General features: G+C 42.4%; 1 protein-coding gene across 1 annotated transcript; it reads right to left on the reverse strand.

Annotated features, from left to right (window-relative positions):
• Positions 1 to 784: 784 nt before the first annotated feature.
• zgc:165603 (uncharacterized protein LOC571425 homolog) lies at positions 785 to 26,615 on the reverse strand. The gene is made up of 2 exons (XM_055861500.1): positions 26,124 to 26,615; positions 785 to 3,208 (listed from the first exon to the last, which is right to left on the reverse strand). Exons 1-2 carry the CDS (start codon positions 26,479 to 26,481, stop codon positions 3,114 to 3,116), a joined length of 453 nt encoding a protein of 150 aa, XP_055717475.1. The 5' UTR covers positions 26,482 to 26,615; the 3' UTR covers positions 785 to 3,113.

The following is a 26,615-nucleotide window of genomic DNA, read 5'->3' on the forward strand; positions in this document are numbered from 1 at the left end:
TTCATTTCTGCAGCAAATGTTTTCCTGGGGACTCGGACAATAGCCCTCAGAATATTGTGGTGAGCCATTACTGATGAGCCCATGAAAGGCCAGGTAGCATTATGAGGGAATGTGTGCAGGGAGGCAAGAGGGAAATGGTGGGCCTGAAACTCAGTTGCCTTTACGGGTTCTTGTATACACCTGGAATATGTACAATATGCTTTTATAAACTGGGTGGTTCGAGCCCTGAATGCTGATTGGTTGACAGCCATGGTATATCAGACCGTATACCACGGGTATGACAAAACATTTATTTTTGCTCTAACTGCTCTAATTACGTTGTTAAACAGTTTATAATAGCAATAAGGCACCTCGAGGGTTTGTGATATATGGCCAATATACCATGGCTAAGGGCTGTGTCCAGGCACTCTGCGATGCGTCGTGCATAAGAACAGCCCTTAACTGTGGTATATTGGCAATATACCACACCCCCTCATGCCTTATTGCTTAAATATACTGTCTATATTGATTGGGTTTCACATCGATCAGATGGCAATCACATCACACATCTTTAAGTGGGGGGACAGCCAGCGGTGAAGGAGTTAATGACAAAACGCAATCGTTAATAACTCATAACTCCTCTCCTGGGGAATCCTAGTTTACATTAATTACACCATAGCCCCTGGCAAACTGCATATCAAGCAGTATTTTTCAAACAAACAACTGGCATATCTACTTACCATCAGCGCAGAGCAACGAGGGGGGGGAGGGGGGGGGGGGGGGGGGGGTGGATGGCTGGCTGGCTGGCTGGCTGGCTGTTTGACTTGATGGCTGGCTGGCGAGAGGCCACTGAGCGGAGAGAAGCTTTTCCAGCCCACAGAACACAATCCACAATGCACTGAGCACAGCCAGCCTGCTACACTACAACATATCTACTACACACGTTGTCTCACTCATCTATCCCTTTATCATCCCCTCTCTCTATCTCTCTCTCGCTCTATTTCTGTCCATGGCCCTGTCTCCATTTCCAGAACATGAAAACAGACATGCTACTATCGGTTCCTCTCTGTTCTGAGTACACTAGATGGAGCACGTCTCTGATGGATTGATGGTAGCAGTGTGTTCCCAGTACTGGTACAGTGGCTGGAGCTGTGATAGTGTCTGTGTTGTTCCCGCAGGCCTGTGTTTCTACGTTGTCGTCGTGACTACCGGAGGCAGTACAGAAACACTGTTGAGCGTAGCTGGTGTAGCTATACCTCCGACCACCCATCTGATCCTCGTTTTCCACAGGGGAATCTCGCGCTCTGTTGGGGGGGCACCTGTGTTGTTGCACCTGCGTATGTGTGTCTCGGTGGGGTCTGACACACGGCAATGTCTGCCTGTTCTATTTGGGTGACATGTTATGTCTCAGGAAGAGAGGAGGCAGGGGGTCTCCACGGGGCTAGAGCAGGAGAACGGGTAACTGTTTCACAGCACAGTAGGGAGAGGGGAAGGCACCGCCATGCTACCCTGTGTGTATTCACCATGAGTAGAAGTGATACTCGGTGGAATTAAAACTCCATGTCGGGCAGGTGAAGGGTTTGGTTTCTGGAGAAGTACCAGTGTCCTACAGTACAGTGTAGGATATTAGTGGGGAAGACCCTACAAGGCTCATACGAACCCAGAATGCATTCTGTTTCTGGGGATTGTATGGGTAGCGTAGTTTGTTGGATGACATTGTTTTGTTGGATGCCCCAATATAAGTGCTTGATTATCATTTAATGCATGTGTCTGTGTACCGTAACTGTAACATGTCTACCAGCAAAGACAAACAGATGCATAATATAACAAACATACATGCAGAGAATGGAGTTGAGGAGTTACACAGGGCTGTTCATTCTCCCTGACATGGCATGGTGTTCTTTAATATGTTGTGGATGTTAAATCTTTCAGCGGCCAGATGGTTTGGATACTGTGTTTTCCCTCCCAGCCTCGGTGCCACCGTACCCCTCATTTATACATTCATCCACATCTCGCCGTTTAATCCCAGTGGTGGGTCAACCCTGACGGATGCCCTCCCAGGCAGGCAAGGGGGCGCAATTAGCGACTCCGCGAGATGGAGGGGACTACGAGCAGGGCGGAATGAGCTGGGAAATAATCCCCCTCTCTTTAACGCACTGCTAAACACAGTTATAGCCTACCGTGAACGCATCCCTTGGCGTTCTCTCAAAGAACAACTTCTTTAAAAAAAATATGTTTTATGCTCTTTAAGAAGAAAAAAAGCCCTCCAGGCTGGAGCTTGGCAAATTTGAAGGATAAAAGAAACAACTTGTTTTTCGAGAAAAGCGCCAGAAATGTTCAAAGTTTGCAGTGTTAGTATTTGCATGTTTAATGTGAAACATGTGCCTTTTGGCTAGGCTCCTTCTTGTATTATTCCACAGAGACGGGGGTTGGTCTGTCTATCTGTGATGTTCTTCTGACCCGGTAATGTTGAGCCAGGCTGTCTCTGTAGCAGACCCGGCTCTACTCCGCTCGACTACTGATGCTGACGATGTCCTTGTCACTTGCTATCTGCCATAGTGGGGGAAATGGTAAGAGGACTACTCCCACACACACACACACACACACACACACACTGTGTACAAACACAGAGATGCACACACTACACTACACACACAGATACAGTGCATAAACACGCACGCATACCGTGCACAGATATGCACACATTTTGTTTATAAAGGCAGAAATCCTATCTCACACTCACACACAGTGCCCTTTCCTATTTTCAAATTGTCCCTTTCATCCCTCGTGCATATAATTTCTGTTTTCCCCTTCGTCTAAGTAAACAACAATGACTCACTAAGCCTTTTGTAAAGAGACCAATTTGAGCAAATGCAAAGAACAAATGAATTGACATTTGATGGCATTGCCTCAGAAAGTGCGAGTGGAGTGCATCTGATCAATGCTGGCTATATTCCCTGGAGAACAGACACATTAAACAGTTCAAACCGGCCCTTAAAAGCCTGGATTATTGATTGAATCATTTTCCAAAGTTTTTATTTATTTTTATCTCTGGGGCTGAAGCGGGTTGGAGTAGGCTGGTAGGTGGTGGGTGGTGGTGTTTTCTGTGTTCAGATGGCATGGTGGTGAAGTGGTTAGAGACTTACCCCTGGCAGTGTTTTCTGTTCATGGAGGGCGTTCTGGGCTTTGATAGCCGACTCGCGGGCGCAGTAGGTGAGGAACGCGCAGCCTGAAAAAAAGAAAAGGGGGAGATATTAACACAAGTCTATCTGAACACTGATGAAAAGAAAGGACACTAAACACGGAGTGGCAACACTAGCTCAGTCACAGAACAAGAGGAGACTGACAATAGATATCAACCCTAGGTCAGTTACTGGGCACAACAACACTCGGCAACAACTGTGTTCAATCAAATCCCCTCCACCCACAACATTGGGCCCCCATCAACCTCGCTTAGTTTCAGGCTCTTGTCAGTCATGAAAAACAACACCCTGGAAAGGGGATGTGTCCCTCACAATGAGGCAGCAAGCGCTGCTACTGGGGAACAATCCCTCCCTGCAGATAGACTCAATGCAGACATACACTTGATTTTCTTCCTGTCTTCAGCTGGCCTTCGGGCTGAATGCTCTCTCTCTCTCTCTCTCTCCCTCCTCTCTCTCTCTCACTCTCTCTCTGTGCCTCACTTTCTCTTGTTTTTTCTCTCTCTTCTCTCTCCCTCTCTATCTATATCTCTCTTTCCCAGCCCCAGTGCCATAGATCAGCCTCTCCCTGTCCAAAGCGCCTACCATGCTGCCGTGATGCACAACACTGAACCCTTCTGACAGCAGCAGAGACAGCGAGAGGGAGCAGGGCCGCAGGACAGAGAGGGGGAAAGAGGGATGGGAGGACTCGAACACTGTGCAGACGGTGGGAGGGATGGAGGGGGGGGCAGGGCTTCAGGCCTCAGGGCTCCCTGAGCACAGAACAAATGCCCAGCCACAAGAACACCAGGTGACTACCACACATACACACATACAAACACACACACTGTCACTCTCGCCCACTGTCTGCCAAATAAAGAGCTCCTCCTGCTGGCAGACAGCCCAGAGAAATGAGGTAGATGAGAAGAGAGAGAGAGAGAGATTAAAGAGAAAGAGAGAGAGACCCCGGAGAGGTATTGATGCAATCATTTACCCCTGACTGTCTGAATAAATACATTTGGTAGTGTTATATTAATGAAGTTCATGTCTGAATAAATACATTTGGTAGTGTTATATTTATGAAGTTCATGTCTGCATATATAGATTTGGTAGTGTTGTTCATGTGCGTTACCACACACTATCATATTTCTGCCATTTCAGAGAGAGTTTACTAGAAACCATCACATTTCGGATCATATTTCAACAGGAAAAATATATTCAGTGGGTGGTGATGATGGTGTCTTTAAAGAGACAATATTCCTATCATTCCCGATGTTGCATATCACATCACCTTCATCCGTCCATAAATTCAACACCTCATTCAACATCTCGCACCCTGTAGCCTGGCTGTGTTACGACATGCTTATGCATCTATCTATTTTCCCCTGAGCAAAGCTACATAGACTTTCAATGACCCCAGCATTTTCCCCCCAGCTATTCTTTTCTCAGAGCCAGGTCAGTGCATTATAGTAACCTTTGCTACAGTGCTACACAAAAAGAGGGGGTGCTTTGTCAGGCATTGATCCATTGATTGGCCAGGCCGTGTTACATCCCTATGCCCTACGGGCCTATACAGCCCAACCGTCTCCCAGCACAGCAGGCCTGCTAGTCTCTGCTCTTTAGTCCCTGCTCTCTGGGTCTGTATGTATGTTATGGATGGACAGTGATGGAGTCTGTCAGAGGTGACCACCTCAGTCTTAAGTGGCTGACTGCCTGGAGTCATGGTGCATCTCTCTTCACACCCCACCACTGGTCCCCACCGGCCCTAACCTAATGATTTCCAATGGCTACCAAGCAAATCACTCTATCGTGATGCTTTCTTCCCCACATAACATCAGCCCTGTCTCACTGAGGAGACCATGGTACTAAATGGGGCTGTGTTGTTGTTGTTATTCTGTAGGAATTGTGTTGTTGGTTTATTTGACAAGTGCCATCCCTATCTCTCACTGAGCAGGCCCTCGTTTGCATATTACAATCACAAACACTGCCCAAATTGGATTTATTCGTTAATGTGTAACACATACGGCATTGAGAATAAATTAATAACAACCATAATGCCAACAAACAAAGGGGAACATGAACTCCATTTAAATGTGCTTCTATGTTCTTTAATGTAAGGCTTAATAAGAATCCTCTGGCCACGGGCGAAAGCTCTAACAACTTCCTAATTGGAATCCAAACATGTACAAATAGCCAGCGTTGCATTGCATACCAAGTGCGGACGTCGGCGCCTGATGAAATGGTTTGAAACACGACAAACAGCGATGTAACCCAGAGAGAGAGGCTGGTGGTGTTGCTGACGCAGCGAAGTGAAGGCACAATGTGGAAAATATGATTTACATTTACATTTACATTTAAGTCATTTAGCAGACGCTCTTATCCAGAGCGACTTACAAATTGGTGCATTCACCTTATGACATCCAGTGGAACAGCCACTTTACAATAGTGCATCTAGATCTTTTAAGGGGGGGGGGGGGGGGGGGGGTGTGAATGAAAATATGATCCTACCGAGGCATCATTTGATACCAATCTAAAACAGCCCTTATCTCACACGTTGATTTCGAGTGGAGAATCTCCTCTTCCTCCTACTCCTCCTCCTCATCTGCTCCTATATACTCCTGTCTGACGTGTGGCTCCACTACATCAGCTGAGGTAGCTACAGAGAGGCTACAGAGAGGCTACAGAGAGGATAGAGAGGCTACAGAGAGGCTGCAGTGCTGATCAGGCTAGAGGGACATATGGGGGCATTGGGGTGACGGTCTTTCTCTCCCCAGCTCCACTGTGTTGAGATGGTTTGTAATTAAAGAGACTTCTCCTCTGCTCCCCCCCTACTCTCCACTCCCCTCCTCTCCTCTTCCCTCCTCTCCTCTCCTCCCCCACCACTCTCCGACAGTAGCCATTTGCAGGGTTATTTCCTGCCGACGAGGCCCTCCATTACTAGTGCAAAAGGGAACGTGTGTCTGATCCAGCACCTTTGGCCCTAATCTGTGAAGTGTAGGTAATTCCTGCTAAGTGTAGAGGTCCTACTGATAAACCCATCACCGTCCCTCCCCTCCTCTTACTCTCCTCCTACTCTTCCAGAATCAGCACTTATTCTAAGAGCCTACTACATTCAGTCCCTACTGTCACACACAGACACAGACACACACAGAGACACACACACACACACACACACACACCAACGCACACACACACACACACAGCCCAATGTACACATAGGCACCACAGCGTCTCTCACCACCTTTCTATTCCCTCTCTGTGCCCCAGAGGACCCTGCCCCAGTGTAATGAAAAGGTGTGAACTTCCCCTCTCCTTGGCATTTACTCCACCAAAAGTGTGAAGGTAGCAGAAACAGAGCCAGCCCTGGCTCAGGTCTTTAGTCGCTGCCTGCCCGCTCCCTCACACTTCATTTGCACTCTGTGGGAAATGTCATCGCCGAGGGTAGATTACTTGCTTACTTCATTTACTGCTGGAAGGGCTTTCTGAGGGGCCGGAGCCCAAAGTGCACATCATCAGCACTGATACAATGTGATTATTACCTGAATCAGAGGCAGGCGTGGCGGAGCTCTGTGGCGCAGATTGACTATGAGGGGTAATCAGGGCTAGTCTCAGAGCAGTCCTTACTGCTCTAATCCCTCCCTCACCCCCCAAACCTCTGATCCCAGATCTGCACGCACACAGCCAACCACCAAGCCACTGCTTGAGGAGAACAAAGGGAAAAGGTGGGGGTACTTTCCAAAGAGCTTTCACTCATTGTTCCGACAACAATATTTTCCCTGCCCCAGCCTAATTACCTTGTAATGAGTGCTGTAATATAAGCAGTACTCTAGCGTAACCTGTAAACCTTAATTAAGTCAGGCACGTTAAAGGGAGCCGCATGCGGCTGGGCCTCCATCCTCCAGCACAGCACCCTCCTGCACTGTAATTTCAATAGTCTCAAGACACTTCCTCTCCTTCTCTCTTTATCTTCCATCTGCTCTAATATGAAAGACCTCGATAGGTGGAGGAAAAGTCAAATTTGGCAGGCAACATATTGCTTTCACCTGCATTCTCATGTCACTACAAATGAAGGTGGGGTGAGACAAGGAGCGGAAGAACACTCAAGACTGTTGAGATCCTTTACGCTAGTCAGGGAGCAGAAGGTATTCTAGCAGTTAAGAGCATTGGGCCTATAGCCGAAAAGCTGCTGGTTCGAATCCCCAAGCCGACTAGGTGAGAAATCAGGCGATGTGCCTCAACAGTAACTGCTGCTGTAAGTCGCTCTGGATAAGAGTGCCTGCTAAATGACTCAAATGTAAGAGGACCTGGTGTCAACACTGGTAACGGACCCTGGTAGCTTCTGTAACCCCTGGTGAAGGAGACCCAGGCCATTGATTTGTTGCTGTGCTCAATACACTACGGCCCCTGAGCAGGAAATACATCCTGAAGGACACACTCCAGGTCTGCGTGGACCAACACAGTTGTGTGTGTACAGTAAAGGATTTGTGTTTGTACCAACTAGCTCTCACAGTCTCATGTCAGAATTAGACGTTCATCCATGTTTCTCGGATGTCATTTTTCAAAGTTGTTGCAAAAGGTTTAAGTTTAGGCATTAACTCAGAATTCTTAAGGTTAGGCATTGACTCCAAATGGTTAAGGTAAGGGTTACGGTTTGGGATAGCCATAAAACATTGCTCGATTCGAACTTGCAACCTTTGGAATCAGTGGCAGATGCTTACGCCCATCCTTCATCCTCGTCCACAACGCCCTAGCAAAACTGAAACCTACTTGAAGGTAGCAGCGCTCACTATTGTTTCCATTCCATCTCCTGACGTCCTCAGACATGGATGGATGTTGAATACTGACTTCTATCACGGGTGACCTGGCTGGTGTGTACAGTAAGGGTCTCGGCCTCTCGGCTGGGTGGCGGCGTGCATAATGAGGATGAGGAACACCGTAAAACTGAATCATTTGTTCTGAAAGAGGAATCAATACAGTACAAATCCATTGGGGGAAAAAATGGGCTGAGAAATAGGCCTTGACAAATTCACACATACTCAACCACAGAGGTAATTCAGTCGTTGGGTTGTAAGGTTGAAGGTTCTCTTGGGCAGTGACTTAAAAACAATACTACTGTAAAGTCCTATAGGGCCAATACCGTGGTGGGAACTTGGCACCTACAGTGGATGTAGCTTTCCTGTGTGGACTGACTAAATGAATGATCTCAGCCTGCTTTAAGCCTGTGCCAGGCCAGCATTATAAATACATCCAGTGGCCTGCATCCCTGATGAAGAAGCTAATTGACACCATTAATGGATGGGGTTTCAGGGTGCAGTAAATACTGTGTCCGTTCACAGTGGTGCGGCCACGCCAGGCGTGGGTGGACTGACAGAGAGAAACATGGCTTAGACTCCTCATCAGATGGAGGGCAATGGGAGTTTACCTGCCAAGTCCCCCCTTAGCCCACAGCTAAGGGATTTACAGGGGAATCAATAAGAAGTTTTCTGTGAGCCCCATCAAGGTCAGAAAACTGCATCTCTTCCTCTTCAAGTTCTATAACAGGCCCTGGGAAAAACATGAACATGCCCTGACCATAAACACTGCATAGGCAATACTACGCCTGAAAAATACTACAGGATAGAAACAAAAAGAGAGTTATATGTTAGTTAGCCACATTGGCATTTTTGATATGATACCCACACTATTACTGCCTTGTTTTCAAAAAGCAGCGCGATTTGAACCTTGAGTCAGATCAATTGATCAGAGTCAATTCACATTAGTCAAAGATAGGCAGTTCCAAACTGACTTGGTCTGAGAGACAGATCCGCTTTTGAGGTCCTTTGATTTTACAAATTGGGAAAGGTGTCTTTAAAGATGAAGCTTCAAAGCTCCAAGGCTGGCGATAAAGAGAGGGATGAGAAGAAAGAAGTCCCCCTCTCTTCGCCCACTAAACATCCACTGCACTTTATTTCCCAGCGCCCATTCATGCGGTATTAGGAGAAAACATGAATTGCATCTTTCCAGATTCCTTACTAAATAGACTAACGAGTAAACCTTGCTGCACGCTCCTGTCTTTTTGACTAGTGATTATGTGCTTTGAGGCACAAAGCAGATTCCTCATATACACACAGATTTGAAATTACATGCAACATGCCAAATATTACAGATTTTTTTTCTCTCTCCCTGAGCATTTTCTTCCTCTGACTACTGGGCTGGAATGATAATAATCATTAACACAGGTGGTCTTGCAAATGAGCAGGTGCCACCGTGTTAATTGTATTGATGAATTCCTGGTAACGGCGGTGGCCAGCGTTACGCTTCCAAAAATGTCTCGTCCTTTAAAGCCGACCACTGGCACGGTGAAAGAGAGAGAACCTTTTTAGCTCGTCAGTTAAAGAGCTATAAACTCTCAAGGTTGTGGAGCCAAAAAGCTGCCAATATACTGTAGATAGGATAAATCATCTGTTATTAATCTAGTCTTTTTTTTATTATTAAGGTGCCGTTATCACTATGAGTAGTCAAAGATGGGAAAGCTGCCATTTTGGAAATTACTAAAAGATGTACATCACCAGAATTGCAGTGACAAAGTCATGGGTCCTTAATTAATCTAAGCCCTTTAAAACTAATTATTATTCCCACATGGCATGAAGCCACTTTACTGTACATACTGTACATCTGCACCTTCTGTTACCCTAATTCCAACATTCATGTGAGGCATCTCTAATACACTATACTGTAGCACCAAGCCATTGGCAACATGCTGTTCCAGAAGACCTCTCTATCTGGCAGTGGAGCGATTAGTGTTACCACTCCTCCATAGGATGGAGAGATGAGGAAGTGAGAACAAAGCTGGGGGTGAGGAATAGAGAACCCCCACACAGTGGGCTACAGCTGCTTTTCTCCCTTCCTCACCTCCCTCCATCTCCCCTCCCTCTCCCCAGTATGGGAGCAGTCTTTAGGGGGAGGCTGGCAGGCAATCAGTGATGTCATGCCAGCAGCACAGCGATGGCAGCTTAACCTATTTTCGGAAATACCACAGATTTCTATTTATAATCATGCTGAACAGCGTGCATCACCACACGTCCCTCATGGACCAAATATATTCAGACATTTTCCATCATAATGGGTGTTTTCATTGTTTCACTGTTGATTTGTAATTAGTTATTCAGGACATATGTTCGTAATAGCAGTATTACAGAAATATATTACATTTACATAAGTGGTAAATAGGCAGTGGTAGTAGTAGTGGAAGTAGTGGTAGTGGTAGTGGTAGTAGCAGCAGTAGCAGTATTACCAGTAATAGCCATGGTATAATATTTATATTAGGAGTAGTAATAGTATAAATAGTACTAACAGCCTCTAGGACTAGTAGTAGGTAAAAACAGAGCACATATTAGGCAAAGTCACAGAATGGCATGTGTAGTCCATACATGCATAATCTATGAGCAGAATTACCCTTTTACCTCAATTAAACACAAAATCCCAAGTTTGAAAGTGACTGTTTTCTTGAAGCTGAGCCACGCCATTTTCCCTACATTTCCCTCCAAGTGGGACAACACCCTAGCAATTTGAGTTCTAGCCAATGAGCTCCAGCCCCTCGCATTTGAGTGACAGCTAGCAAAAGGCCTGCCCAGCATTATTCAATGAGATTGCAGGGCGGGCCCAACGGCTTAGTGGACACAGCAGCGAGAGAGAGCGAGAGAGAGAGAGAAATTACATGGTGCACCTATCTGCACATAAGTGACTTAGCAATTTTTGGGGACCACTTTTGGCTTGTGACTGCTACTTTCAGAACTACTGGGTAAAAAGTATACAAAAGTACCAGAGAATCTTTTTAAGTGAATGGATAACGTTTTTGGTGGCAATCAGCTTTGAAATCAGCATATTTTGCGTTACGGTTTGCATATTATCACAAACAAAGTACTAGGGTAGTGAATTAATGTTAGTTTCAGCTGTAAGCTAGCAAGGAAAGTCAGCCTACAAAGCTAGAAGATACCGGTATCGTCTTGCATTGTAAAGATATTCTAGCCTGTATGATTCTAGCCTGTATGGACATTGTTTTGCAAACAATAATTAATAGTTTCAACATAGAAAATGCTGTGTCACATTATTCAAGTGTGTTAACTTCTGTGCAGCATGAGTGGGGAGCTAAACATGATGCAGTCCAGACTCCCAGCGCAGACTAGCAATGAGTATGGGGAGCAGGCACAGTGGCTCCGTTTGGGACATTGGCTGTGCTGAAAGACAGACTTGATCCGTGAGACACATTTGACAGAATTACCGAAAGTAACACAAATTCTAGTACCGACCAGTTTTTCATGTTCTAGTATCGAAAAAGTACCGACGTTTCGGTATACCGTGCAACACTAAGCAATAGTATGAGTAGTAATAGCAGTATGATGAGCAGTAACATGTCTGGAGTATGAGTAGTAATAGCAGTATGATGAGCAGTAACATGTCTGGTATTACTGGTGTGTTTGTCCTGAATCAGCAGCTCAGGGGTGATTTTATGTTACACATCTGCTAAACTTGGCCTCTGCACCTCCACCTTAAATCCCTTTGTTTAGGTCCCCCAGCCCTCCACAATAGATACAGCTTTAAACCTGTCTGAAGACTACTCCATTACCCCAGCTGTCACGCTCAACACAACACCGTAGGATAGAAGAAACCATTTGTTTCTGCTGCTCTGACAATCACCTCATTTTTCTCATTCAACTCATCTATTGTGCCTGCCCATGTGTCTGTCTGTCACTTGTCTTCTGTCCACTTCTCTGTCTGTCTGCATACAGTACATGTGGCTGTGCTCCCTCCCATCCCTCTCTGTCACGTCTGCCTGGCTGACACTGGCCACCCTACATACAAGTATGTCTCTGCGACTGCATTAAGGCCCCATTCTAAGAGATGGGATGGCTTGACTAATCTCTGATTGTTTTTACTAAAACAGGGGGATAGCGGGTTCTCCAAGGGCACAACACCGTGAGAAAGACAAATAACAGGTATGTTATTATTTTCCCTGGCTTGTACCAAAGAGGCTTTATCGCATGACTTCTCCTGAAGCGTTCCAAAATGGAGAGGGATTATCACAAAACATTACATTAAAATCTCCTCAACGTTGTTATTTCATTTTCCCAGCTTCTAAAATGAGTCAGTAGAGGCCAAGCTCAAACACAACATTAAAGGCCCAGGGCAGTCAAAAACGTGATTTTGCTGTGTTTTATATATATTTACACACTATGAGGTTGGAATAATACTGTAAATTTGTGAAGATTATGATAATGCCGATTTAGTGTAAGAGCCCTTCGAAAAGACGGCCTGAAATGTCAACCTGTTTTGTGAGAGGGAGCTTTGGCCTTCCATGGTGACATCACCATGGAGTAAATTAGTTAATAAACCAATAAGAAAGAGAGTTCCAAACCTCTCTGCTAATAACAGCACATTTTCAGTTTTCCCCTCCCACCTCAACCACTCCCAGACAATCTTGGTTGAAATTCTTGGTTGAGAAATTGCTCTTTGCTAAGAAGTTAGTTTATTTTTTTATTTTTATTAAAATGGTCAAAAAGATTCACAGTAAGGTACTTCATTTTTACTTATAAATGATTTGATATTGAGATAAAATTGGCTGCATTGGACCTTTAAAAGAACAGAGAGCGTTACTTACAGAACCATCGCCACTCTCACTGTCTTTATCTCTCCTCCTTTCTCCTCTCCCCTCTTTCTACGGTACACTCTGCTCTGCAGGAGATGGCACTCCTTTAAGCTCAGCACCATACAAAATAGATAGGCCTCTATCCTCCTACTTAGCCCAGTGGAGCATGGGTGAGAAGGTGCTGTACTTTTACCACCCTACCGTCTACGCCTTTTAAAGAGAGAAGTCGGCAGACTAAAACATTTTGAACTGTCTCCCTAGTTCTTACTGCATGTATTTTAGTGACCTAAATCATTTTAACTTTGAAGAGGGAAAAATACTTTGGAAATGTATTTTCATCTTACTTTGCTATCATGCTTAGCAAAACAAAACAAACAATAAAGCATTAATTAATTTAAAGCCCCTCTAGCAAGGTCTCGCTTGAAATAGAGATTTTAATATAAATGGATTTCCTGGTTAAATAAAGGTAAATAAATAAGAAAAATGCATTATTAATTTAACTTACTGACAAACTATTCAAGTTGCACAGCATGCTATAAAAGTAAGATGCATGAAAATAGGACAATTTATGACAAACATTACTCCTCTTTCAAAACATTTGCATGAAGGCTACCACAAAATCAGCAGTCATTGTCAAAAACATTCTGTGAAGTTAAAACATGGATCCAAAGTCGAATGTGTAACTTACGAAGCATAATCAATAGCTTTCTTCATCACTCTGTGGCACTGTGACCAAAACCTTGATTTGACATCACATCTCCAAATCAAATTAACTGTGAATAGGGGGTGTAAAATAAAACCAAACCGGAAAGGTCACCCATCCCAAGACTCAATGGCGCAAACATCCTTGATGATGACCTCCAGTCATCTGATAAACAGCTGATAAAACCACAACTGTGAAATCACCCACAACCAAGGTTAATGGAAACCAATTAATTTCATATGCATGTAGCTGTGGCTACAAGGACTACCAGGTAACTTCTCAAAAGACAGTCCATGTTTTCCCACAGACGTGCCCATGACTCTGCTGTAGGCACCCTCTGAAAGCAGAAAGCACGTTGATAAAAGGTCACTGAATAACAGCCTTCAAAGATGCCAGGAATGTCCCCACCCTCCCACTCACTCTGCCACCGGTAAGTGTGTGCCCAACGGACACTGGCCTACAGCAGAGACAACGACCTACAGGACTACAGCTCATCCTGAAGTCAAGGCCCACAGCTTGTCCTGTCAGAGCCAGTTGAACTGTTACATCTTTTACGAGGAAACCCTGTAGCTTATTACAACATCTACAGACATCAGAGGGTTGTGAACGGAGCTCGGGTATTGTATTAGTCTGGTGACCTTCACTCCGTGCCCAGATTCACATCAACATGCTTTTTGCTTATAAATCATTGGATCAAAAAGGGGTGTTTTAATTAAATTGGGCTTTGGGTTTGAGTCCAGATATAGGTGAGGTGAGACCAAACCTCAATATGAACAGGTTCTTTTAGTTTTTTTGGTTCTCTTTTTTTTCTTAATTTGGCTTAAAGCCCATTCTAACCATGATGACTGCATATGCATCGAATTGCGATGGCTCTCGTCTCCTGCGGAATTAAAGATCTGTAATGTCAATATAACTTCAAACTTTTCCGCCTGTGCGAGATCTAAAATCTGTCAAAAGCCTATCAGTAGGATGCCTGTATGGCTGTGTGTACCATCCCAGCAAACGAAAATTGGTTCTGGGAAAGTTCCCAGAACATTCGTTAGGTTACGGCAAATGTTCTCATAACACAAAAACTGTCCAGTCGTGCTGATGATTATACAATGTCTGTATAAAACATTCGCCTTATGTTGCAAGAACATTCCTAGAACAAATGTAATCTGTTCTTTAAAGTTTCACTGAATGTTACATTAGGTTGGTGGAAAGGTCTGGTGAGAAAATTGTGGGAACAATCACAAAAGATATGTTCGCAAAACACAAAAACTATCCTGTTTCAAATCAACATTTATTGGTCACATGCTCCGAATACAACAGGTGTAGACTTTACAGTGAAATGCTTACTTACGAGCCCGTTCCCAACAATACAGAGTTAAAAAGTAAGTTTTTTCAAAAATAGAAAAGGAAATACTAACACAATAAAAACAACAACGAGGCTATACACAAGGAGTACCAGTACCGAGTCAATGTGCAGATGTACGAGGTAGTTGAGGTAATTGAGGTAATACAGTATGTACATGTGTGAAGGGGTAAAAGTGACTAGGCCATCAGGATATATAATAAACAGAGTAGCAGCAGCGTATGTAACAGTCTGAAAGTGTGTCTATGTGTGTGTGTGTGTGTGTGTGTGGCGTCAATATGCATGTGTGTTTGTGTTTGGTGTGTGCGAGCGTGCGTGTGTGTGGTGTGTGTGTGTGTTGGAGTGTCAGTGTAGTATGTGTCAGTGCGTGGGTAGAGTCAAGTGAGTGTGCATAGAGCCAGTGCAAGAGTAAGGGCCAAAAAATGACGATAAAGAACTAAATAATAAAGGGATCGTTGTAACTGTTCAGCTGTCTAATGGCTTGGGGGTAGATGCTGTTCAGGAGCCTTTTGGTACCAGACTTGGCGCTCCGGTACCGCTTGCCGTGCGGTAGCAGAGAGAACAGTATATGACTTGGGAGGCTGGAGTCTTTTACAATTTTTGGGGCCTTCCTCTGACACCACCTGGTATAGAGGTCCTGGATGGCAGTTGCCATACCAAGCGGCGATGCAGCTAGTCAAGATGATCTCAATGGTGCAGCTGTAGAACTTTTTGAGGATCTGAGGGCCTGTGACAAATCTTTTCAGCCTCCTGAGAGGGAAGAGGCTTTGTTGTGCCCTCTTCACAACTGTGTTGGTTTGTTTGGACCATGATAGGTCCTTAGTGATGTGGACACCGAGGAACTTGAAGCTCTCGACCCAGTCCACTACAGTCCTGTCGATGTGAATAGGGGCGTGTTCAGTCCTCCATTTCCTGTAGTCCACGATAAGCTCCTTTGTCTTGCCCAGGTTGAGGGAGAGGTTGGTGTCCTGGCACAACAATGCCAAGTATCTGACCTCTTCCCTATCGCCGTGTCTTCGACAAACTTAATGATGGTGTTGGAGTCGTGCGAGCCCACGCAGTTGTGGGTGAACAAGGAGTACAGGAGGGACTGAGCATACACCCCTGAAGAGCCCCGTGTGGGGGTCAGCGTGGAGGATGCGTTGTCGACTACCCTCACCACCTGGGGCAGTCCCGGCAGGAAGCCCAGGATCCAGTTGCAGAGGGAGGTGTTCAGTCCCAGGGTCCGTAGCTTAGTGATGAGCTTAGAGGGCACTATGGTGTTGAACTGAGCTGTAGTCAATGAATAGCATTCTCACGTAGGTGTTCCTTTTGTCCAGGTGGGAAAAGGAAGTGTAGTGTGCAACAGAGATTACATCAACTGTGGATCTGTTGGGGCGGTATGCAAATTGGAGTGGGTCCATGGTTTCTGGGATGATGGTGTTGATGTGAGCCATTATCAGCCTTCCAAAGAATTTCATGGCTACAGATATGAGTTCTATGGGGCGGTAGTCATTTAGACAGGTTACCTTGGCATTCTTGGGCACAAGGTCTATGGTGGTTTGCTTGAAACATGTAGGTATTACAGACTGGGTCAGGGAGAGGTTAAAAAATGTCAGTGAGGAGACTTGCCAGGTGGTCAGCGCATGCTCTGAGTACGTGTCCTGGTAATCCTTCTGGCCTTGTGAATGTTAACCTGTTTAAAGGTCTTACTCACATCGGCTACGGAGAGGGTGATCATACAGCTGATGTGCTCACAACATTTTTCAGTGTTGCTTTTTCAGTGTTGCTTGCCTCGAAGTGAGCATAGAAGGTATTTTGCTCGTCTGGTAAGCTCTGGGCAGCTCTTGGCCGAGGTTTCCCTTTGTAGTCTGTGATAGTTTGCAAGCCCTGTCACATCCGACGAGCATCAGAGCCGGTGTAATAGGAGGTTTCAGAACCGGTGTTGTGCGGATTATTCTAAAACCTTTCTTTTAGGGTGCAAAAATCATTCACCTGATGTTACAAGAACATTCCTAGAACACATTTAATCTGTTCTTTAAAGGTTCCCAGAATGTTTCATTCGGTTGTGGGAACAGTCTGGTTGGAACACTGTGAAGAAATCACAAAAGACATGTTCCCAAAACACTAAAACTGTCCAGTTGTGTGGATGATTCTACAATGTTTCTTTAAGGGTGCAAAAAACATTCACCTGATGTTACAAAAAAGTTCCCAGAACACATTTAGTCTGTTCTTTAAAGGTTCTCAGAATGTTAGGTTGTGGGGATATGACAAGAGATAGGTCCCCAAAACACTAAAACTGTCCAGTTGTGCTGACATTCAGATAATGTTTGTATCAGGGCACACAAAACATTCCTTTGATGTTGCAAGAATGTTGACAGAACAGCCTTTCTGAGTTATTTAAAGGTTCCCAGAACATTTAATTAGGTTGTGGCAACAGTGTGGGTACATTACAAGAGATAGGTTCACAAAACACAAAATATGCTCAGTGTGATGACATTCATACAATGTTTAAGTTAGGTTGCACAGGATATTCCTATAATGTTGTAAGAATGTTGACAGAACACATTGTCTAAGTACTTTCAAGGTTCCCAGAACATTTCATTAAGTTTGGGGAGTTGTCTGGGCTGTTGCACTAATATTCTTGTGTTATTCACATAGGTTGCACAGAACATTCCCACAATGTTCCACAATTTCCAAAATAAGTCAATTTTTATGACATTCATAGCATATTTGTTTTAGGTTTAACATAATATTCCCTTGATGTTTACGCCAATATACATATTATCTTGTCTTGGAGGTCCTTTCAAGAACATTTAGAAAATGTCATATTTAAGTCTTAGCTAATATTTCCACAACATTCTCAGCATGCAAAATTGTAGCACCTTAATGCAGATTGGAATAGATACCAATTATGTTTCTCTCCAGATTGAATGACAAGTCGCATTTGAATGTGATAGAGACCCATAGCATTTTAATGTAATTCGTAGCACATTTGAAGAGCATTTAATCATACACACCCGACCATCATTTTTACACTAAATATGCTGAAATCTTTCTGAAGGCACTGTATATGCTGCGTACTTCTGGACCCATATTTACAAGGTCTCCAAGACTGAGTGTTGATCTAGGATTACTTTGCTTTTCAGATCATGAAAAATACAGCAAGGGGGACCGTATCAAGCGTCTCAAAGTAGGAATTATATTTCAGGTACGTTTTAAATGTTTTGGGAACATACAGTGCCTTCAGAAAGTATTCACACCCATTGACATTTCCACATTTTGTTGTGTTACAGCCTGAATTTAAAATGGATTAAATAGATTTTTCCGTCACTACAACTTCACAGAGATTTAAGAATTTTTTAAAGAGACTTTCCCAGAAAGAGTCAAACCTGTAATTGCTGCCATGATTCAAACATGTATTGAATTAGGGGTGTGAACACTTGTGTAAATAAGATATTTTTGTATTTTATTTTCAACAAATTAGCAAACATTTCTAAAAACACGTTTTCTCTTTCTCATGATGGGGTATTGTGTGTAGATGGTTGATATATATTTGAAATGTTTATCTATCTTGAATTCAGGCTGTAACACAATAAAATGTGGAATAAGACAAGGGTTATGAATTCTTTCTGAAGGCACTGTATCTCTTGTAATGTATCCATACTGTTCCCACAATCCAATAAAATGTTGTAGGAACATTTAAAGAACTCAGAAAGGCTGTTCTTCCAACATTCTTGAAACTTCAAAAGAATGTTTTTTTGCATCCTGATAAAAACATTATCTGAATGTCAGCACAAATAGACAGTTTTATTGTTTTGGGAACCTATCTCTTGTCATATCCCCACAATGTTCCCACAACCTAAAGAAACATTCTGGGAACCTATAAAGAACAGACAAAATGTATTCTGGGAATGTTCTTGTAAGATACTGTAGGTGAATGTTTTTTGCACCGTAAAAGCATAGTTGGGTAGTTACGCACTACAATTAACGCGTTACTTGTACTTAAGTACATTTTTGTAGGAACTAGTACTTTTCTAGTTACTCCCTGTGGGCTGTACTTGTACTCTTACTCAAGTAATTTCTGAAAGGAATAAACTTACTTTTTACTCCGTTATATTTTACCAAATCACTTAGTGACACAGATTTGCATTATTATATCGTCGTTGTGAGATGAATACCTTGTCACTCCAAATGTTGTGATTACCTGTATTTTTTACATTAATCGATACTATTGGTTCCCCTTTACGACTGTAAGAACGTTTCACGACCCCTTGACCAATGAAATATATTGAAAAAAACTTGTCAAAGCACAAAGTCCATTGGCTCTCAAAGCTTTCCGTCAAACCACCATGGCTCTTGAAGTGAAGCACATGTCTTTACTACTAAGGAGTTTTGTTTGTAGGTTCTTAGCCAAACCTGATCAGAGGTAAGTTTCGCTTTAATTACCTTCTGCCTTTGTAATATTATATATTTTTGGAGTAAGAAAAGTATTAATCTGATATAATTCTGCTGTTGAAATTGTGTTTTGAGGGCGAGTGAAAATGAAATGGCTAGGTAGCTAACTAGATAGTTTGTTTTGTCTAACCCAGAATCTGACAATGTTTTTAGCTTCCCATATGATCTTTGCTTGTTGGCTAAGTTTACTAGCCAACGTGTCATTGGCATAAAGAGACAGAACAGACTAATCAGATGTGTGTGGAAATAGCTAACTAGGTATCACATTAGGTTGCCACTGGATAAACTGGCTAAACGAACATTAGCTAGATCAACCGGTCAGCCCAGCACATAATCCTCCCACTCCATTGCATTCTCTCACTGTGTGTGTGTGTGTGTGTGTGTGTGTGTGTGTGTGTGTGTGTGTGTGTGTGTGTGTGTAAATGTCATTCTGTTTTCATGATTTAATGACAAGGCCAATAAGCACATACATGTATAGTGAAACAGTACGTTTTTGTGCCATATAGCTAGCTACTAGAAAAATATATTTTTGAATGTGTTTATTTTTTATTTATAGCTTGTAGCAGCACGACCGAGGGGGTTGAGAAGGAGAGGATCGGAAGAGGATGGGGGGGTAAATTGTACCTTGGCAGGAAAAATATGATTTGAGTTGACTATGGCAATTGATATCTGCACTGTTTAATTATTTATTACTTATATGATTCTTACCTGAATACCTACCTTGATGTTTAATTCCATGCTGAAATGTGTCTGATTTGCATATTGGTAACATGATTGATAGTGACATTTCGATATTGACTGATGTTTGACAGATCCTCCTTGATATTTCATTCCAAGTCTAAAATTAAACATCACACTTGGTGTAAATCTTTTTAGTATGCATTCACCATCACATGTACTTAAAATTATATTGTGAAATGTATTTTCATTAATGCTGTTGAAATTGTGAAATTACTCCAATGTCTCTGGTACCGTTTATGAAACTGAGCGCATTGATAGATATTAAGTCAACTTTGAATAAGAATGTAATAGAAACTGTACCTGTGCTGCAGGACATCTGCAAGATGGTGCTGGCATGCTCAAATAATAAATCAATATCAAATAAATTGCACTAAGCTGTTGTTCTCACAATAAGGTGTAAAGAATGACCAAACTAAATGTAACTAGTACTTAAGTTGTTTTCTGACCGGATACTTTTTAACTCTTACTTGAGTAGTTTCTTAAAAGGGCTACTTTTACTTGACTAAATTACAAGTAACAGTACTTTTACTTAAGTACAGATTTTCAGTACTCTACCCACCTCTGCCTAAAATAAATGTTGTATAATGTACTCATCTGCACAACTGGACAGTTTGTGTTTTGGGAACATATCTTTTGTGATGTCCCTGCAATGTTTCCACCAGACTGTTCCCACAGCCTAATGAAACATTCTGGGAACCTTTAAAGAACAGACAATGTGTTCTGGGAATGTTATTGCAACATCAGGAAAACATTTTATACAAACATTGTATAATCATCAGCACGATTGGACAGATTTTGTATTTTGAGAAAATGTTCTGAAACCTTGCGGATATTCTGGGAACTTTCACAGAAACATTACTGGTACATTGTGTTATTACATTACCTGTAGAACTTTTGGGGAATGTTCTGTGGTGGTTGTTACAGATTTTGTGGACATGTTTGTGAATGTTAGAACATTCCAAGGATATTTCATTCATAAAAAAAAAGAAGACGTTATCAAAAACGTTCTTTGAATGTTTTTGGGATGCTATCATTTAGGCCTGGCGATATACCGCATACCAGGGTATTTCCAAAAAAAGACGGGGGGGTGCGTGCTACGCCACTGCTTATAAGTTAAGTATAACTATAAAAATCTAATTTGTGTCAAATTTATACTGAACAAAAATATAACTGTAAAAATTAAGAAAAACCCTGGAATTAGTAGGTGTGTCCAAGCTTTGATTAGTACCAGGAAAAGCAGCCAACATATGTGGGCACTCCTTCAAGACTGTTGGAAAAGCATTACAGGTGAAGCTGGTTGAGAATGACAAGAGTGCAACGCTGTCATCAAGGCAAAGGGTGGCTACTTTGAAGAATCTCAAATATAAAATATATTTTGATTTGTTTAACACTTTTTTTGGTTACTACATGATTGCATGTGTGTTATTGCATAGTGTTGATGTCTTCACTATTATTCTACAATGTAGAAAATAGTAAAAAAAGAAAAACCCTGGAATGAGGGTTATATATATTATTTTTAAAGCGCCCCCTTGTGTGCACCTCTGGTAATATTGTATACCCTAGTATGGTACAGAAACGGTATGAACTTCTAGATACCGCCCAACCCTATTATCATCCTAATGTTAGGTTTTATCTAACAAGAACTTAATGGGAATCTTAGCTGATGTTCTGCGAATGTTCCTGGTTTGCTGGGATGGTACATACAACTCAGTTTATGGTATGTAAGTAAATTTGCTCCCATCTGTTTTCCCAGAGGGGATCCTGTCATACCGCGGTGTGGCGCCGTGATCCTTAGTTCTTTCCATATTAACAGCTTCAATATGGAGGAGCATCCCTTGAAATCAAATGAGAGGTTTGGAAGCTGGAGATTACTAGATTACTTTAGTCAACACTCTGGTACTGTTACATAAGGTCCTTGGGGATACTGGTCTTGTCTCTTTTTTAATACCATTTGATTTGGGTGGGTCTATGTGCTCTTACAGTACCGTACAGCTTGAATCTGCCACTCTCCATCTCTCCCTTATTGCTGAGCTACTACCCCCACTGTGGAGCCCATCCATCAGAGGGGTAGAAAAAATACAACTTGAATAAATATTTCATTAGATTATTCCTATGATTTAATGTGCTTCTGCCTGGCTGGGGTCTACGGCAATATCTCTGGTCCATTTATAAATACATTAACACAATGATCCCCCAACACTAGCTTAATATTGATACTCGGCTGCAACGGAAGGCAGATGGGAGCACCGTGTTTGTATTGCCTGTCCAGTGTGTTGAATCACTCCTGCCATCACCCATCCTCCTCCTCTCATCAAGTGTGTGTTTATGTGTACCGGTCTTCACAGCTATTCATTACCAATTTTACAACCACCCCGGAAATCAGTATCTGTATTCAAAAGTGGACCTGCTAAAATGGTCACCCCTATGCAACAATAACTCTCTTACTAGCAACAGAAAAACACACAGAAAAATACATTCAAAAATGGCTTTGAGGGATTTTCATGTGCGAGTCTGCCAATCATGAAGCTGTCAGCATACCTAAACCAAGAAAAATACAATTGCAACCTTCAGGTAGCCTTCTCACAGAGAAAAACAACAAATATAAAGCTGAAAGCCTGTTGTGAGAGTGGAGCCTAATTAAGACCAACGGGAGAAGTTTTCACTGAGTGATAAATCCAACATCAGGAAATACCAATTTGATGACAATAATTGGCAGGCCATCGACAGTGCAGGCAGAATTAATCATTTGAAGAGGGAGGCTAGACTGCATTTTTAATTGGCGAAGGCAGCCACTGTTTAGGGAGACGAGCAGCTGATCACCCAAGAGTCTGAAGCTTCAGACAATGCACATTTGCTAATCCTCTCGAGTCAAGTTATTATGGCCACACATTATTATCATGCTTTACAAACTAATTCCTTGTTTTCCCTGATGGATTACCAGAAGAATCAGTCAAAGGGAGGGAAGGGAGGAGAACACAATAGACTATGTATATAATGACAATCAAAATGACTGAATATGACACAGAACAACAACTACTCAGTATGTGTAAGGACCTTTCAAAGAACACAATTTTGCTTCTCGGGAAAGTGTGTGCGTGTGTGTGTCTGTAATTTTGAGGAATAATTCTACTATTAGATGACATTCATAATCCTTTTAGGTTTATAAAGCATTGACAATAGAATAACCAGTGAAGTGCAGAGGAATAGTACTGGGATGATTTCTTACTGGAAATTGTGTGGACAGGATTACATTTCAAATACATTCATTCAACTAAATCCTGGCTATTTATATTCATGAATAAGAATAGAAACTGACTTTGATATTAATATTTTGGGACTGACATCTGAAATTGTTTCCTTGAATCTGAGTACTAATCATATTTATTAATGTTTGGAGAACGCGCCATCTAATCTATCAAATTAGTTGTTGAGATAGGTAATTAAGCTTGATATAATTATCCCATAAAGCAGAGATGGTGCTTGTCATGTTTGAGGAAGTATATGTTCACTAACAAGAGTAAAACTTGGTGTTATCTATCTTTTAAAAAATCCCAAATAAAATCTATAAATTTACATTTATTAATTTAGGAAGCAATGTTTTACCTTCAGTAATATTTAGTCACACGTTAGTTTAAGGTAAAATGCCTATGAGACTTCCTTACAATAAAATAACAAAGGTATAAAGTTAACAAGGGTATGTCAGCCCAAATGCAAAAACCCACAGAACTGTGAATAAAAGCAAAAACAACTTGTTATTGAAAGCTCTTACACATAACATTTTCAAAAACTTGTTTTAATTTACAGTCGCTAAAGCTGAAGAAAAGTATGATATAAATGTTGACAAAATATCTAAACTAAAGAGAAAGAACCTGTACATTGTAAACTACAGACTAGCTGTTGACATTACAGGTTATGACGATTCAACATTGAATCATCTTTCTGACACTGAGAAATTGTGCTCATATCTTCCATACGCACGCCACCATTCAGGGCCGACTTCAATTATCACACAACAATTTGTCGAGTACCAAGTACTGCAGTCATTATGCAATGCAGTACAATAACGTTTTACTCCTTACACACAACTAATGCCAGATATGGGATGTTGATAAATACTTTTATTATAAGCACAAGCGCACACACACACACATATAGAGAAGCTAGCTCACACACACACCACTCACATTGGAATGATGGCCATATTTAAGTGCGGACGTAGGGTCCTCTCAAACTATTGACCTCTGACGTTTGATCACCAACCATAGGTGAAACACATTAAGCAGAGCATGAGCTGAATGATTACTGGCTATTACTGGCTATCACCTCATTAACAGAAAGACATTGGAAGGGACATATTCTAGGAGTGGCTCTTCACTTATAGCAGACACTGTAGGACATAAGAAATTACAAATGTGAATACAATTTGACCAGTCTTATCTCACCTGTGGATAATGTAAAACATGGGTTTGGGTTGATTGTTGTACACCCATCTGACAAGGTAAAAATATGTCGTTCTGCCCCTGAGCAAGGCAGTTAACCCACTGTTCCCTGGGTGCCGAAGACGTGGATGTCGATTAAAGCAGCCCACGCACTTCTCACCTCTCTTGTTTTTTGATTAACGTCACATAGACATGTATCTCCTAAACAGGGATATCTCTGACTGTCATTTGGTCACAAATCAAGCAATTCTGCCATATCCTTTCCTGCTTAAAGTGTTTGGGCCGTCAGGACCATAGACAGCTACGGGGCCTGATTCCCATTGATCGAAATGTCATTTATCACTATCAACTACCATGGTGCAAATTTGAATTTACCTGGATGGAATGACATCTTATTTTAGCCTTATTTGATCATGAATCACAATTGTTGTGGCATTGTGTTATTGATTTATTGTAGACACAACAATAGGCTAGCCTATTTAAAATATAGCATTGTAATGAGTGGTTTTGGATCTTGGTGTCTGGCTGACAGTGGGGAAGTGTGCATTTTCGTTTTACACTAAATCCATGGAAGTAGGCTATTGATGTAGGAAGTAGGCTATTGATGTAGGAAAATAGACCACCACCATTGTAGGAAGTAGGCTATTGATGTAGGCTAAGAATTAATTACACGTTGGACATATCATGACCAATAGATTTTTTATGGAAAACAGCTTAGGCTAAATGAGCACTTGCCCATCAAAATGTTGATATTATAATACCATAACCATCAAGAAGCTTTCGTTTATTGGTGGCTCCAGTTTCCATGAAGATGATGCCCTAACACTGACGATGATGAATAGTGCAACGTCGTTCACTATCACAGCCTAATAGACCACCACCATTGTAAAGTTAAATGGCGTCGACGACTTTCCCCGACTGCAATGGAAAATCTCGAATCTTAACATTCTCTTTTTGTTGGTGCGCGAATTTACATCCACTATCACGAACCCTACTTAGCTTCACACTAGCAGCATCACCACTGCTCGTGCGGTATCGAGGTCTGTCATCTTGTGACAGTCCTTCCGTCCATGTTTTGTAACATTTTGGCACCGAAATGAGTTGGTCGTGCTGGGATCGTAAAAGATGGGACAGGCTGGGGGGATACTTTAAAAAGGCATCCCTTTTAAGCACCTCTGGCCCAGTTCTGAGAGAGAGTTATGAAAATACAATTAAATTGAATACATTTCTGTGAAATATTAGGCCCACATTGTTAGAAATCTGAAAACATTCAAATCATTTGGATAAGTATGCGTAAAAGCAATAGGCTATGAATCAGCGTGAGACCAAAAGAACTATGAAATCTCCCTATGTATGCCCATTCATTGCCACGTTAGAATATTTGGGAACCTGAGACCACGACTATTTGTAACAATTATTAAATTGTATTTTATCATGCATATATGATGCATTCAGTCTGACTGCAATTGTGAACAATCATTTAGTGAGCTAAACGTTGAGTTAGTCAAACATGCATAAAACATTTGGTGCGTAATGCAAAAGACGCTACCCATGCGACAGACAATTGTACAAAATATTCTAATCATACAGCTAGCTGTATTAGGCCTCGCAATATGCTGTTTGCTTTTGGGAAGGGGGGGGGGGGGGGGGGGGGGGCACACGTTACCTTTGTGCATGCCGGTGTATCGGTCCTTCAGAACAGTCAGTTCGTGGATTTTCCCAAACTGTTCAAATAGAGGTTTCAGGTCTTTTTCCTCTAGGTTCCGCGGTATCTGCCCGATAAACAGCTTTATGGCATCTTGGTCTTTCATGTTGCCGCTCTCCGGATGAATTGAAATGGATTCTGACCCGTTCATGGGTTTAGGAAATATGATCTGAGAGTACTGGTGCTGGTGAGGAATAAGTAGTAGTGGTTGTTGGATCGGTGTTGCCCCAGGTCCAGTGAAAACCAGGCTGGTGTGAGCGGGATGGGGCTGCTGTGGTTGCTGCTGCCTTCTTGTTTCAGTCTGAGTGAATCTGGCCATTCTGAGCTGGGAGCAGACTGGATAATAATGACAACACACACACAGAGAGAGAGAGAGAGAGCAAGCACTCAGCTGGAAACCAGGCTCACTTTCTATCCGAAACACAACAAACTCGCACACACATAGTACAGAAG

This window comes from Salvelinus fontinalis, chromosome 14, assembly GCF_029448725.1.
Source record: "Salvelinus fontinalis isolate EN_2023a chromosome 14, ASM2944872v1, whole genome shotgun sequence".
NCBI lineage: Eukaryota > Metazoa > Chordata > Actinopteri > Salmoniformes > Salmonidae > Salvelinus > Salvelinus fontinalis.

Excerpts from the sequence above, each read along its gene's own strand:
- zgc:165603 (XM_055861500.1), bottom strand. The coding sequence starts at position 26,481 with ATGGCCAGATTCACTCAGACTGAAACAAGAAGGCAGCAGCAACCACAG. Across the intron at positions 3,209-26,123 it reads ATACACCGGCATGCACAAAG|GCTGCGCGTTCCTCACCTAC; the intron begins GTAACGTGTGCC and ends TCTTTTTTTCAG.